The sequence below is a fragment of the Zingiber officinale genome, chromosome 2A (genome assembly GCF_018446385.1).
Source record: "Zingiber officinale cultivar Zhangliang chromosome 2A, Zo_v1.1, whole genome shotgun sequence".
Taxonomy (NCBI): domain Eukaryota; kingdom Viridiplantae; phylum Streptophyta; class Magnoliopsida; order Zingiberales; family Zingiberaceae; genus Zingiber; species Zingiber officinale.
The window spans coordinates 128,438,527-128,453,988 of NC_055988.1; the positions used below are offsets into that span (position 1 = coordinate 128,438,527).

The 15,462-nt window shown below is 36.6% G+C and overlaps 1 protein-coding gene and 1 long non-coding RNA gene across 2 annotated transcripts; both read left to right on the forward strand.

The window, feature by feature from the left end:
• The first annotated feature begins 103 nt into the window (after positions 1-103).
• On the forward strand, positions 104-4,179 carry LOC122042299. The gene is made up of 3 exons (XR_006129197.1): positions 104-306; positions 409-973; positions 3,661-4,179. It is a non-coding gene; the product is annotated as an uncharacterized LOC122042299 (long non-coding RNA).
• A 6,116-nt stretch (positions 4,180-10,295) lies between these two features.
• Positions 10,296-12,096, forward strand: LOC122042300 (peroxidase 64-like). The gene is made up of 4 exons (XM_042602336.1): positions 10,296-10,561; positions 10,637-10,825; positions 10,898-11,060; positions 11,630-12,096. Exons 1-4 carry the CDS (start codon positions 10,349-10,351, stop codon positions 12,025-12,027), a joined length of 963 nt encoding a protein of 320 aa, XP_042458270.1. The 5' UTR covers positions 10,296-10,348; the 3' UTR covers positions 12,028-12,096.
• Positions 12,097-15,462: the final 3,366 nt, after the last annotated feature.

The following is a 15,462-nucleotide window of genomic DNA, read 5'->3' on the forward strand; positions in this document are numbered from 1 at the left end:
AATTTCTTACTCCATTATATACCTGGTCTCTAATTAGTTGTTCATGCGGGGTCCACCTCAATTCTCCTATATAATGACGAAGTTTGGAATTTTGAATAGGGAGAATTTCATTTCACACCAACAATTTCTGTCTTTTCCCAAAACGTTTTTTTTTTTTCGCATTTCTAGATCATCAATCGGGCGCTTCATCCAATTCCAGCATCCGCCATGGATTCTCTTTTCGAGATTGATTGCTCGTTCATGGTGATTTTGTGATCTCTGGAGGGCGGTGGCTCCTCTTGATTTTACGCGATTATTGCTTCGAAGGTTTGTTGGCGTTAATCGCGTCATCCGTGAATCCCTAGTTTTTGATGTACTTCTTCAAATTAGTTCTTCATGGGATCCCTAATTTTTGAGTTCTTTCTTCAGATCCGTACTTGTTCTTCCGACAGTTTCTTCTATGGCATCTTGAACGAAGGCCACCGACATCAATACATCAAAGTACTCTGGGCCCAGCATTGGAGACCGCTGAATCTACGGGGAAGAGTTCTTCGACAAAGAAAAGGCCTGGCGGAGATCGAGAGGCTGTGAGCAAGTATCAAGAGAAAAAGAAAGTCCACGCAGCTTCACTGGAGAAGGAGGTTCCAGCCGCTGATGAGGAGGCTTCAGGGCCAAGCTGCGGTGGAGAGCGAGATTGCGAGCCCCAAGTGTTTGCTTGTGGGTTTGAAAAGGAAGATTGAGGAGAAATTGGGTCTTTCTTTCCCTTAACAGACGTCAGTGAAAGGCGCTCAGGATCTAGATTCATGCGTTTTCCATTGCCTGCCATGATAAAAGTTACTGTGTCCATCCAGCGACGCAATCCAAGAATGCTGGAGGCAATGGTGGAAAAATGCCATCCAGGAGGAGTTCAAATTCTGTTTCCGAGGACTAATGGGCTGTGGAAATGTAGCTACAAGACTTGCACATTGCTCATCTAATACCACTCACCTTGAAGGTTTGATTTGCTTGCTCTTCTCGTACAACTGTTAACTCCTGATTAATTTTTGCTGAATGAGAACTGAAATTTAGGAATATATCAAATCTAGTCCTACTAGATAGGAAAAGAAGGATCCTATAATTTATGAATATCTTTTTTGGTTAACATGTTCAACAGTTTGTTTACCTACAGCTAAAGAGAGATCAAAAATGTGTAGAAAGACGTATGCATCTTAAGTATCCAAACTTTAAATCTTTTTGGAAAAATGAGTAGAACGGTAAATCAGTCAAGTAGAGCCAAGCTTTGTGATATCTAAACTTGTTTGATAAGGTAACCGACCCAAACCAAGTCTAAAATGAACCAAGCTGTTAGAAATAATTGTTGAAGCTTGGCTTGATTTCTTTTTTATGAGCTTGAGTTTGATTGGTTTAGATGATATGTAGCTCTCAATTTAAGCTTGTTTGAAACATTTATATTTTAAATTTGTTTGGTTGGTTATTGAGCTTCATAATACAAACTTGTGTGTTCATTTTGAAACTTTCTTTATTTATTTAGCATGTTGATAAGAGTTTTATTGATAAATATAATTTACAAACATTTTTCGCGAACGTTATTCATGAATGTGAATAAGCTGAGCATATATGTGTTTAATCTTGATACAATGGTAAAGTTGTTGCCGTGTAGCTTAAATGATACAACGAGTATGGTGGACTCCGAAGGTAGGTTTGACGTAAAGAAAGTCAGTTGATGTGGCAGTCAAAGTCAAGAAGGGATCAACTCTCGGGTCGTATTGATGTCATGCCGAAAGAAGTCCAGTATCACCGTTGAGTGCTTTGGCTGATTGAACCAAAGGGTCGATCATACACTCTAGGCACATCGCTCGGATGGACCGAACTCTATATTCAAGTATAGCGGTCGAGTGCAAGATGAACATCGACATAAAGTCCAACTGGACATATTGTCCGGTCGGATGTCGAATCCCCAACATAAACTCGGTTGACTCAAAATTCGGTCAGACCTTAGGGGCTCAGCTCCCAACTACTCTAAATGTAAAGCTCTCAACTTACATCTTCTCGTCCCAGAGCCGGTTGGACTTACGGAGCCGAGCTCCCCACTTCCCCAAAGGCAAGACTCTCAACTTACATTCGCTTGGAGCCGGTCGGACCTCCAGGGCTCAGCTTCCCACTCATGGGCATGACCCTAGCTTACATCCGTCTAATCCTAGCACCGGTCGGACATCCGAGGCCTAGTTCCCCACATGCATGACTCCTAGTATACAATCGGTCGGCTCAGAGCCGGTCAGACTCTCTCTAGGACACAACATTGTTAGAGAATCATAACAACCTATCAGGAAATATGCCATTACTCTGACATATGCATGCAATGGAGCCTTCCTCCGCTTATAGGAAGGTTGTCGTACATTCTTCACCTCCCGACATATTTTAACACCAGACATTTTCTACCACCTCATTAATATGGAGGTTATGAGAGGCGGTATAAAAAGGAGATCCTCTCTGTTGGTCGTGTTGACTCATGAACGCATATGCATCACACATTCACGCATTACATTGTTGTTCTTCATCGTCTTCTCCATTTCGCTCGGCTACTGTTCTGACTTGAGCGTTGGAGTGCTTACGACAAAAATCCCTCCTTGGTTCTTGCTCTAACGTTCCCGTTGGCTCTGTTTGTGGTGTGCGTAGGTCCGCAACTCCTAGCTCTAGGCTCGCTCAACCACATTCCTCCGGTTCAGAGTCTTCACATGGTCGACATCCAAGCCACCTCAACGCCCCCTAGTCAGCGCGCTATCTCCCCCACTCCCCCGCTTTCAGATAGGATTACTAGAGGTCACGGTTCGAGTCTCGAAAACAAGCTCTTGCAAAGCAGGATAAGACTGCATACAATAAATCCTTCTTCGTGACCTCGCATTGACAGAGCTTGGTGCATCAGACTGCTACTTTATTGAAACTAAGTCCATAATTTTTTTTCCCGAGTTTGAAAGAAAGGGAATCATCTATAACCATGTTTTTTAATATTAATCTTAAGTAACAAAAATATTATAAGTATTAAAAATGTTGTCATGACCAAATTTAAACAATTTGTTAGAGATGCAAACTTACAGAATAGCATACAATACTAGGATATAATTTTGAAGTGCGGGATGACAGAATATGCATATGATTATATCCACAGAATTTGATTAGAGTTTTCTTTTTATTAATAGAATGTTGGAATCAACATTCATATTGTACAGAAACTTGATCAAATTTTTGTCTATCAACAAAACAATAAAGTAAAATGTAGAAAGCAAAGTTGTGTACCAGAGGTAAGTTGAAGGATGGTCACAGTCCTAAGGCAAAGACTTAAGTTCTGTCATGTGGATGATTCCGGTCTTCTATCTTAAGAATACAACTAGTAGTGCCATGACTATCAATCAGCACATTGACACAAAAGGCCTGTCCAAGTTCGAGCGAGCGATACTTACGAAAGCAACATCCTAAGAATCTTCTGTGCACAAACATTTATTTATTTATGGCCTACCATTTTATGCAAGCATTTATAAAGTTTCTTTGGTGTTCATTTATGCATTGACTGTATAGTTTCTTACTTACTGCCTTAGTATAGATCAACTAATTTATAGATGGAATTCATAATCACTTTGCTCATTCCCAAGACTAGATCACAACAATCCTTTGCCCCTCTTGTAGAGCAAAACCCGGCGAGCTCAGTCAAGGAAAGCCATTGGGAGGATGAGTATGCATACAATAGCGACGAAGGGCACTTCGGCATCTGGCCATCAGATTTTTGAATGTGTAGAGAGAGTCATTCTTGGCTGAAGCTGACTTATTGGAAGCAGCCATCGATGCAACTAAATCGGTAAAAAAAAATGATGTGGGTCTTGCATCTTGAGTCTCCTTATCCACTCAATTTGTCTAGTTCGCTTGATTCTTTCACTATTTCTACTTACTCTATCTCAGTCCTCATATCTCATTCCAAAACTATCCATCAATTTAGCCTTCCAAATCTTTCAACCAGTCATACTTGAGAAGGTCAAGTCTTCTTCAATCTCTATGAAATTAATGTGAGATAGAATCGTGTATTTTTTTTTTATGTACATCTATACGATTTAATAGGTCAAATCTAATAGATTGTTTTTTCGGTTGTTGTAAAATTCTTTTTTCCAATCAACCATATCATTTGAATTATCTTGATTATTAGAGTTTTTATTTTGAGCAACATTGTTATAAATAATGTGTGATATTTAAGATTCATCAACTGAATATAAGTGTTGTCTTTATGAGGTATCCAATTAATTAGAGGGTGATAATTTTATTATAATAAAATAAAAGGTAAATTTTTGACGGACGCATGTCTTTAAAGAATTTTTTTTTTCATTCTCTGGTCACTTGATGATTGATCATAAGTTGAGTGAGTAAAATAATTTTGTTTAAAAGTTTGAGCAGTTAGATTAGTTGAATTTAATAGACTACTGAAAATCTAGTACTGTTCCTTAGTTCATATTATTAGGAATTTAGTTCGGATTTCATCCTGTGTTAAAGGCAGAAGAAAAATGATTAATAAATTATTAAAATTTGTGGATTGCAAAGTAACGGCTTGTCTTCTTAAATAAGCAAAGAGAAATTGAAGAACATGCAAAGAGAGAATGACATGCCACTTCAACTGAATGAATGAAAGAATGATTCTCCCCTTTTCGACCAGCTTTTTCCTCCGATTTCTCATCGACCGGCCGGTCCGACGTCCAATCTGACCTACTATTAATCAACAAGAACAGATAAAACAAACATACAGATAGATGAAGGGAAAAGTATATGTATGATATTTATTAACATATTGCATAGTTAACCCTTTGTTCCCACGATCTCTAAAAAATTTAGGAATTGTTCGATTGTTTCGACTTTAGCCCGGGTTCATTCAGAGGTCATTTTAATTCTTTTTTATATGCAATTGTTTACTACGTCGGTCTTAAATTTACAAATCATATTCTGTTTTTACTCTGAGTTTTTTTTTTGTTATTTTTAATTATTTTTTTTAGCTTGAGCAAATTATAATTCTTGGCTCCGACGCTGATTTCTACATGTTATTAATCTCGACTCGATGACCATTAATTTTAATTATCATTATTAATTGTCAATCGTCCAATTATTAGTGGTCAGAAATGATGATCCATCCCACTAGTAGTTGATAACCGCATTATAATAATTTTGTCTAAAGAAGTCCAAGAACTGGACTGCACATGCGACTTATTGAGCTTGTTTAAGAGAACCCAAAAATTAAGCTCGAAGTAAAGAGTTCAAAAAATGGAGCTAAGTAAAGAGCTCATAAAACTAAAAAACTATGTGTAGAAAATTAATCAAGAATTACTTAAATCATTCTCTCTGTTTTCCTCTAAACACATAAAATTTTAATTTCTTTTCATGATTCAAGTGCGATCTTCACTTCTTTTTTTTAAAGTAATTTAGGTATCCAATTCTTCCAACAAATTAATTTTGAAAGTGACTAATTTGTTATGAAATTTTTTTATTAACCGTCCTAATAAATGGGAAAGTACACCCCCACTCAAAATATAGCCTTAACATAGGTGAGAAGATGAGAAAGGGAATCCAGAGAGAAGATGGAGAAGAAAGAAAAAGGAAGAAGAAAGAGAAAGGGTTTAACATGGATATCCAGATTTAATAACTAAAAGAGTGAATTGGGAGAAGAAAGAGACCTTTGTCTCTCTCTTTTTGCCCCCTTTTTTGTTTATGGATTAAACAAATTTTTTAATTTAAAAATTAGAATTTCCTAAAGAGGACTTGTTAATGATGAAACGGTTCGAAGGTTTCAACGCGGGGTTGTCTGTATTTATGTCAAATTTCATGTTCACCTTTGAAATTTTAGGGAATTGTCAAATTTCATCAAAAAATATAGGCCAATAAAATTAGTTTGTCGTGTCAATCGATTTGAATTACCTCTATGTCATAATAAATCTAAGAATTCTTTAATTTTCAAGGGTAATAAAAAAATAATCTTACTATTGAAAGATTTATCAACATTACATACAATGAAGGATTTAGAGTTAGAACTCACTAATTTAGTATTGTGCGGATTTAGAGCTAGAACTCATTAATTTAATATTGTGCTAATTTATAGGACTAATTTAGTATTGTGCGGATTTAGAGCTAGAACTCACTAATTTAGGGGGCGTTTGGTTTTTTCCTAGGAATAGGAATCGGAATGAGAATCATTGTATTGTAGAATGAGAATAGGTATGAGCATGAATATCACTCTTAAAAGCAATGTTTGGTTAGTTGTATATTTTCTATTGGAATAAATCAAAATTTTCCTTTTTACCCTTAAAGGAAAATAAGAAAAAAAAATTAGATGTGAGAGAAAGATGAATGTGAGAGAAAAATATGATGAAAGAGAATGATGAGGGAGAAAGTCTGATAAGAGAGAAAGTGCGATGAGAAAGAATGAAGAGAGAGAAAGTGTGATGAGAGAAAATGAGAAAAGAGAATGTGATAGGAGAGATCATGATGAGAGAAGATGAGAGAGAAAATATGATGTGAGAGAAAGTATGATGGAAGAGAATGAAGAGAGAGAAAATGTAATGAGAAAAATGAGGGGAGAGAGTGTGATCAGAGAGATTGAGGAGAGAGAAAGCATGATGAGAGAGAAAGTGTGATGAGGAAAAAAGAGAGCAGTGAGTGTGATGGGAGAGATTGAGGAGAGAGAAAGTGTATTGAGAAAAAAAAAAGAAGTGTGACAAGAGAGATTGAGGAGAGAGAAAGTGTGATGAGAGCGAAAGTGTGATAAGAAAAAAAGAGAAAAGATAGTGTGATGAGAGAGATTGAGGAGAGAGTAAGTATGATGAGAGAAAAAGAAGGAAGAGAGTGCGATGGAAGAAATTGAGGAGAGAGAAAGTATGATGAGAGAGAAAGTGTAATGAGAAAAAAAGAGTAAAGAGAGTGTGATAGGAGAGCTTAAGGAGAGAGAAATTGTGTGATAAAATGATGAGAGAAAAAATATGATGAGAGAGAACAAGGAGAGAGAAGTGATATGAAAGAAAAAATAAATAAACATATTTTGATATTTGGTATTAAGGGAGAAAATTTTAGTTTTAGGTCAAGGGTATTTTTGGAATAAGAAAATATTTTAATTGATGAAAATAGGATAATGACTCATTGAAGGGGAGGTACATGGGAATGAGTTATTACCCAATTTCAAGGATTCATTTCCTTATTTGCATTCATATTCCTATAATCCAAACATTAACAATGACAATCAATGATTCTCATTTCCATTCCCCACTCCTATTTCCCTAAACCAAACGCCAAACTTTTAGAATGACGACTATTTGCATAAATTCATGAAACAATAATTACTATTGATTTAAGAATCAAGAAGAAAAAAAATCTGAACCCATGATTTACTTCCTCAAACCCACAAGACTTTCCCCTTATTTAATTGACATATTTTTGCTCCCATATTTACTCCTAATCTACCATAAAAACTTTTCTTTCTCCCGATTTCTTAAATGGAAACCACAATCAACACCGCTGAAACATAAAACAAAGTTTTAAAATTTTTTTCATGTCACAACAGTTGAATAGGAAAACATAAAACATGGACATTGACAAATAAAGAGGGAAGAAGAATAATATGAAATACAAAAGTGGCACACCTTACAAGTTGACGATTCTTCTTTTAGTATTCACTTTGGCTCATTCGTAGATAAATATGTATAATTGGTTTGATGGTATTCGTCACATAATATGAATATAATTAGTCACTGCCACCTACAATTATTATTATTATTATTATTTTTTGTCTGCATCTCAATCCCCACATGTCAAAGAGTATATATGCAAAGATTCTGATGATGGATAATAAATACATGTTACTTTATATCTATATATTGCATTAACACATTATTTATTGTCCCCGAGACTTCGATGAGCACTAGCTAGTTCGACTTGTAAATACAGATCCTACAAATTACGATGGAAACTACGACCACTTATATAAGAATATTCCTCCCATGAATAGAAGGTTTAAGAAAGTGGACATGAACACCTCTCGATCGATTTACTTTGATGGCTACTTAAAAAAACTTTCATAGGGATAAATAGACCATCTCAAAATTAATTGATTCGAAGAATTAGCTGGTGTGTGCCAACTAACAAATTAAAAATTAACACTATTTATTAGGTGTGACATCTTGCAGGCTGACGTGAAAAAGGGAAATTAAGAAAAAAATATGAAAAAGAATTATTAAGAAGGAAATTTTTTATTAAAATTTATAGAGTTCATCCCTCAACATTTAAACATAACTATTATGTATACCAACTCAAATAAGGGAAGAGATTACAATAATTACAATTAATATATCTTAATTCCAATATTAAAAAAAATAATAGATTTTTATTCAAAAAAGGAAAGTAATTAATTTAACGATCTTAAATCAAAATGGATGCAGATCAAAATAAATTCTTTTTAAAAAATATCAGAAATATGAAAATTATCCTAAATACCTAAAAGATAAAAATTATCAAAAATAGTAAAAAGACCCTAAAAAGGGTTTAAATGTCAAAATTTTGGGTTGAAAATTGATGGTTACGATTACACCAGTAACAAATATAGGTTTTCGAATTCTGTACACGTGATGACAGACAGAGCCTGATTCTAAGTTCCGAATCAAAAATTATACCCGTTTGAAATTTGAAAACGAACTTTAGCACGAATTGATCTACATTAAGGTGCCAACAAATTAATATATTATATATCATGGATTAATTGATTGATTCCCACTCGGGTAAGGACAAGATATGCAATGCAGGGCTTCCTACTCCCACTTTAGACCTCCATGTTATTGCATCACATCATCGCCTTGTATGATAGTTCAGCTCCAACCACCAACAATTCTCTAATAATAACCTCTACTTACCCTAAATCTTAAACCCTAATAACCTCAACTTACCCTTAACTCTCTTCCTTTCCTTGCCTCTGAGGTACATGTCCATCTAGCTTTGACGAATCGTGAATTTTCTTTCCCCTACGTGCATGCGTCAAAAGAAAAAGAGAATCGTCGTTTAACTTAAGTCGATCTTTAACTGGGATGTAACATGTGAAGTCTCTGTCATGTATCCTCAAAATTAACTGAATCGATAATTTATTAAACCACTCATCTAACCTTTTTAAAATGTTTACATCATGTCCTACTTTAGAAGGAGAGTGTTACCGTAAAGATAAAATTAATTAGTGTTGTGCTATTTTGAAATTATAAATTTGAATCGTGAAAATAATCTCTTTCGTATAAACATGAGGTCGCGTACAAAAAATATCTCAATATAATCCGATTTTTTTTTTTTCAAAATTACATATTAATAGAAGGTTTGTGCATCAGCCATCCTATGTTTACAATTATCAATTTACATATTCATTTTCTAGAATGTTCTTTTCCTCTATTAACTTCCTGCCACCGTCCTCTAACCTATTCGAGCTAGAATGTTAGTACCGTCTTTGTCTTTTCTTTTGACACAACTAAACATGGTTAACTATCGATGAATACTCATACCATTTGCACCCATACAAAGAAAAACTTTATACCTTTTTTTCCTAGTTTTTTTTTTCATCCTTAACAACTCATAGTGATAGGTTCCTTGTGTGCCCTAGGGTTTCCATTTAACACAAACAAATCAATGAAGAATCTTGACATACATGGAGAAAGACCGTCCCCAAATGAACCCGAATAGTATGAAAATATTAATATTTGAGTTCGAGTTTAAAAAATACGTGTGATATTCAAATTTGATTAGAAGCTCCAAAATATAAATATTTTTGGCTTGAACTCGGTTTGAAATAAACTTCGAGCTTGAACTCGATTCGAAATATTGTTTGAACTTTGATTCGAGCTTGAATTTGATTCGAATTATTTGAACTTTGATTCGAGCATAATAGAACTATAATTCAAAATGACTTAAATTCGAGTTTAGTTATTCGAGCTTTAATTTCAACATAGGATTAATTAGTTTGTACCCCAAACAGTCCCCAGTGGTTAGTCGCCACTCCTCACCCGCAACCCAAAGTGTGACAATTGGTGTTAAGAGTTTGTTAGCGAGTCACAATTAATCCTTGGTCCCATGGAACCCTACCATTTCCTTCTCCATTCTTGCCCGCCATGATCCACCTATTTCACTGAATTGATCTTGAAATTCATAGGAAGAGACAAGTGTACCTAGAGCACATGTGAGGGGGAAACCTAACTTGATACATAGCTTCAAAAACGCAACTCCACTCATTGTCCTTCCTTTACCAATACCCTCAAAAAAAAAAAAAAGTTTTCAGTGCATTGTATATATATGTGCTCTGTTCCACCTTCGCCTTGCCCATCAAATGAAAGCAGCAGCAATGGCTTCCATGATCACTGCTTCTCTTCTGGTCTTCTCTCTTCTCCATTTGGGCAATGCGTTGAGCGTGGACTACTACGCCAAGACCTGCCCGGATGCCGAACGAGCAGTAACTGCGGCCGTGAAGAAGGCCATAGCGAATGACAACACAGTTCCCGCGGCTCTGCTTCGCATGCATTTCCATGACTGTTTCATTAGGGTATATATACCTCTTCTATTTTTCTGGCTTCATCGATCGGCGGTGTCGTCGGATTGACTGTAGTCGTCGTTGCAGGGCTGCGATGCTTCCGTGTTGCTGAACTCGAAGGGGGGCGAGAAAGCAGAGAAGGACGGGCCTCCGAACATCTCGCTCCATGCGTTCTACGTCATCGACCACGCCAAGAGGGCAGTGGAGAAGCTGTGCCCGGGCGTGGTTTCCTGTGCCGATATTTTGGCTTTGGCTGCTAGGGACTCGGTCGCACTGGTAAGTGTGGTGGTTTTGGCTCGGGAGCTTGCATTGATGATTCTGGTCTGATAATTTGGAGTACTGCCGCAGTCGGGAGGGCCGGCGTGGGAGGTTCCGCAGGGTAGAAGAGATGGGAGGGTTTCCAGAGCCAACGAGACGAATCAACTGCCGGCTCCGACCTTCAACCTCACGCAGCTGAAGCAGAGCTTCTCGCAGAGACGACTGTCCACCAAGGACTTGGTAGTTCTCTCAGGTAACAGTCACTTTCAGACTCTGCTTCAGTTATAATTAAGTCTAGGGATTAAACTGCCGCATAGACTAGGCACTCGATCGTCAATCAGCACTCGCTAATAATTTTTAGAATAAGAAATATGATCAATTATTATTATTTTTTAAAAAGAAATATTATTTTGACGAGTAAAGACGTGCCCAAGAATATTCTTTCTTTTTAAAAACAAAAAGTAAGGAAGAATTTTGGTGAACTTTGTTTCAGCGATCCACCACCCTTCCTTTTATTGTTAATTTCCGTACACTTTCTTGCCTTAAGCCACTGCATTATGTAGCCCTCAAACTGCCCTCTTTCTGGCTGTCTTATTTGTCTCTTTCCATCAGCCTCTTCTTATTCCCCTCTCCTTAACGTTTTAACCTGCACTTTAATTTTATCTGTATCTTTCCTGCTGTGAGCAAAAACTTCTTTTGCAATGGTGAGAGATGGGACCGTGTCATGTGCAACGAGAGTTCATGAAAAATTCACTTCCAAAATTAAAAAAATAACTTCTTAATTTGATTAAAAATAATTAACTTGTTTTTGCCTTGATGAAGGAGGGCACACCTTGGGCTTCGCCCACTGCTCCTCCTTCCAGAACAGGATCCACAACTTCAACGCGACCACCGACGCGGACCCCACGCTGGACCCCAGCTTCGCGGCGCGGCTCCGGCGGATCTGCCCCGTCCACAACAAGGTGAGGAACGCAGGGTCGGCCATGGACACCGTCACCCCCGCCGTGTTTGACAACGCCTACTACGAGCTGCTCCTCCGAGGCCGGGGCTTGTTCTCCTCCGACGAGGCCCTTCTCACGCACCCTAAAACCCAAGGCTTCGTGTCCCACTTTGCGAGCTCGCAGGAAGACTTCTTCAAGGCGTTTGTGAAGTCCATGGTCAGGATGGGAAACTTACAGGGAGGAGAGGAAGTGAGGAAGGACTGCAGAGTGGTTAATTAATTGAGTAACTTTGGTGGTTTCATAATAATTATTGTTAATTATCAAATTGCCTTGCTCATTTGAGTTTAAGTTGACTAATCAACTCAGCCTAACAAACTTGATTAACTTAACTAGTATCTTTAGCCTCGTCAACCTAAATCACACACCCAAGAAATCTCATAATTAGATCAATCAAATCAAATATATTATTTGATTGATCAAACATAAATAATATTTATATATTATAAATTTAAAAAGTGTATTTATTTCAATAGTCCTTTGAAAACAAATACATAAATATTTGTTTGAAAATTTTCAATTGAATAATATACAATTACACTAATACATGTCATTTATAATATACAATTGAATAAAAATTGTCACATTAACTAATATACAATTACACTAATACATGTCATTTATAATGATACAGAGTTTAATAATTTGGACTCGGTCAACCTAAACTCCACATGGAAGATCCTTGAATTGGTCCAAGTATATTTTACATGGCATTTTTCTAACTCGGATATAAGTGGTTGGATTTAGCTGAGTCCATGGAAGCATTCAAATGAAGTTGGGTTATCTCCCAAAGAAATCAGTCTTTTTAGGGAACTCGATAGTACTCAAGGTCTCTCGGCTTACTTGAGGTCATTTGGATAAAACTCAGACTTGAATAAACAAATTAAGGGTATATTAATTCCAGATAAGAAGTTGAAGCAGTTACTTCTAGTACCGACATAAAGAGTAGAGGTGTGTCGATTATAATTAAAAGAAGAGGCAATGGTTACAAAGTCACAACTCACAACCGCCTTACTTAGAGCATCTCCAATATCTCCAATGCAATTTTTCTAACAGATTTATAGAGTTGAAAAAGCTCAACAAAAAAGCTCTAATGAGTGGAGACATAAGCTTTGAGGTTTTTATTTTAAGCTTTTTTTCTCTTGAAGATGGAGCTATTAATCATTGAAAAATTAATATTATATGTTTAATTTTTTTAAAATCATTAAATATTTTATTTAATAGTTAAATTATACACTTTTCTTTTGAAAATAAATATATTTGATAAGTTAAAAAAAATACAAATGACTATAATTAAATTAAAATTCATAAGTTAATTAAATATTAAATAAAAATTATAAATTAAATTAAATTAAAAATCATAAGTTTATTAATTTATTAATTAAAAATTATAAATAAATTAATTTAAAGATGAGAATTAAATAAAATATTAAGTAAAAATTATATAGAGATATTAAATGAAAAAATAAAAATAAAGATGTATGATTTGTAATGTAGGACCCACAAAAAAAGTTGTATGGAGGTTTTTTGATTGTGGAGAGAATAGTAAATTTTTTTATTTTTGATGTGGCATTATGTGACACATTGAAAACTAAAAAAAAACTTATGAAGAGGTTTAACTATGGGAGATGTACTTATGAAGAGTCATAACCGCCTACCTCTAAAGAGTCACAACTGCCTTACCTCTAAAGATCGTGTAAATCTTCTACGTAAAGGCTGAGTTCTTTTCCCTCTTCATTGTCACTTAAAAGGGTACCAAATCAAACGTCGATTGCTGATTACGGATTGCCGATCGATTCTCAACACCCGATCTGTTAACGTTCGACTCCTCAAAAACTGACTCGGTTAAAGGAAGCTGACTCACCACGGAAAATGACTAGAGATGACTTGTCAAGAAGTTGACCCACCCGTCGTCGGATAGAAATATTTTGGGCCGTTTGTGGGAAATCTGAGCTGAGGCATAGAGATGGCTGATATCCACACTAAGGAGTAAGGAAGATCCACTTCAGATGACAAGGAGCACGGGATACCTATTCCTACAATAGGTGATATAGAATGACTCATAGCTACTACTGTTCAGGAGATATTACGACAACAATTAGTTCCAGATCCACCTCCAGTGATGACTACAAAAAGAATGATGTCGCCTCATGTAGTGCAATTTCATGAATCTGCCATACCACCTCCAAGAAATCAAGGGGGATGAGGATTTGCTGCACCTCCGACAAAGCGAGTAGCTCGGCAAGTTACCCCTTTTTCTCAAGAAATTCTAGATAAAGAATTGTTGAATAGATTTCGGCCACTCCAAATTAGTGAATATGCAAGAATGGCAAATCCGAAAGAATATTTTGGACGTTTAGAGAATGATTCTCTTTTGCATCAATACCTAGATGATATAAAATGTTGAGTTTCTCTAACAACCTTGATTGGGAGAGGACGCAACGCTTGTTTAATAGGCTATTATTAGGACTAAAAGAATTTACATATTCTCATAATGATATGATATTGTCCACTATGAGCTTAAACACTTATGAATTCATTTTTAAACTCTACCCAAAATGCTTCATACTAATGGAGATATCTTTCATCTTATGAACTTATAATTTTTTTCATATATTTTCAATATGGGATTTTGATTGTATTTTTAACAATCTTACTCTCAAACAAGGACCACCATAATTCTCATGGTTTAAGCCTCTCCTCAAATATCTGGTCAACCTTGATATGCTCCCAGCCTCCCCTCAAGCATCCGGTTAGTATTGACATGCTTCGAGCCTCCCCTCAGGTATTTGATCAATCGATGTTACTCCTCTCCTCTAAGACTTTTTCCCCCGACTAGGGTTCACTCCCCAATTCTTTCCGCCAAGCATTCTGTCACTTTTGACTTGTTTGAAATTGTTAGTATCCCAAGTAGTTTTGATGTGATCAACCAAGTCAGGTTAGGTCCTGTTGGTGTTTAACCCCTGTGTCTAAGTGTACAGGAATTTAGGAGCAAAGAAAGTCGAGCGAAAGATGCAGCTAGCGAGAAGGACGACACCAGAGAGCTGGCGGGCTTGGTACATCTTAGGGACGAGGCGTTGCGGAAGAGTACGCCGGTGGACGAGAAGAAGACACACGACGTTTCTGATGGACGAGAAGCTAGAGTGGAAGGTTGCTCGAGAAGGTCGGAAAATGGGTTCAGGTGAGCCTTATTTAGGATGACCAAAATCACCCAAGCAAGTGAAACCGGAGCGGAAGACTTGGACCAATACGAGTGGAACCGGAGTCGAAGATCGGGACCGAAAGTCAACAAAAAGTTGACTTTTTTAGTCTGGACCCAGTCCGGGCGCCCGGAACCCTTCCGGGCGCTCGAACCAAGAAATTCATCTAAATGCGACGTAGCACGTTCTGTTACAAAGGGGATAAAATATTATTCCCCTATAGATGTCTGGAACCCTTTTAGGCACTCCGACCAAGACTATAAATACAACCCTGGTCTCAGTAGCTTAGAACAACACTTGTAATTGATTCCATTTGACTTTATTTTTGTAGTTGTGAGTTTTGACTGCTGTAAGAGGTTTCTTCGCCAAAAGGAGATTTTTAGTGAGCTTTAAATTTCTTTCGATTAGCAATCCCATGATTACAAATCAAGTAACCATTTTATGCCTCTTCTTTTTA

Excerpts from the sequence above, each read along its gene's own strand:
- LOC122042300 (XM_042602336.1), top strand. The coding sequence starts at position 10,349 with ATGAAAGCAGCAGCAATGGCTTCCATGATCACTGCTTCTCTTCTGGTC. Across the intron at positions 10,562-10,636 it reads TCCATGACTGTTTCATTAGG|GGCTGCGATGCTTCCGTGTT; the intron begins GTATATATACCT and ends TCGTCGTTGCAG. Across the intron at positions 10,826-10,897 it reads CTAGGGACTCGGTCGCACTG|TCGGGAGGGCCGGCGTGGGA; the intron begins GTAAGTGTGGTG and ends GTACTGCCGCAG.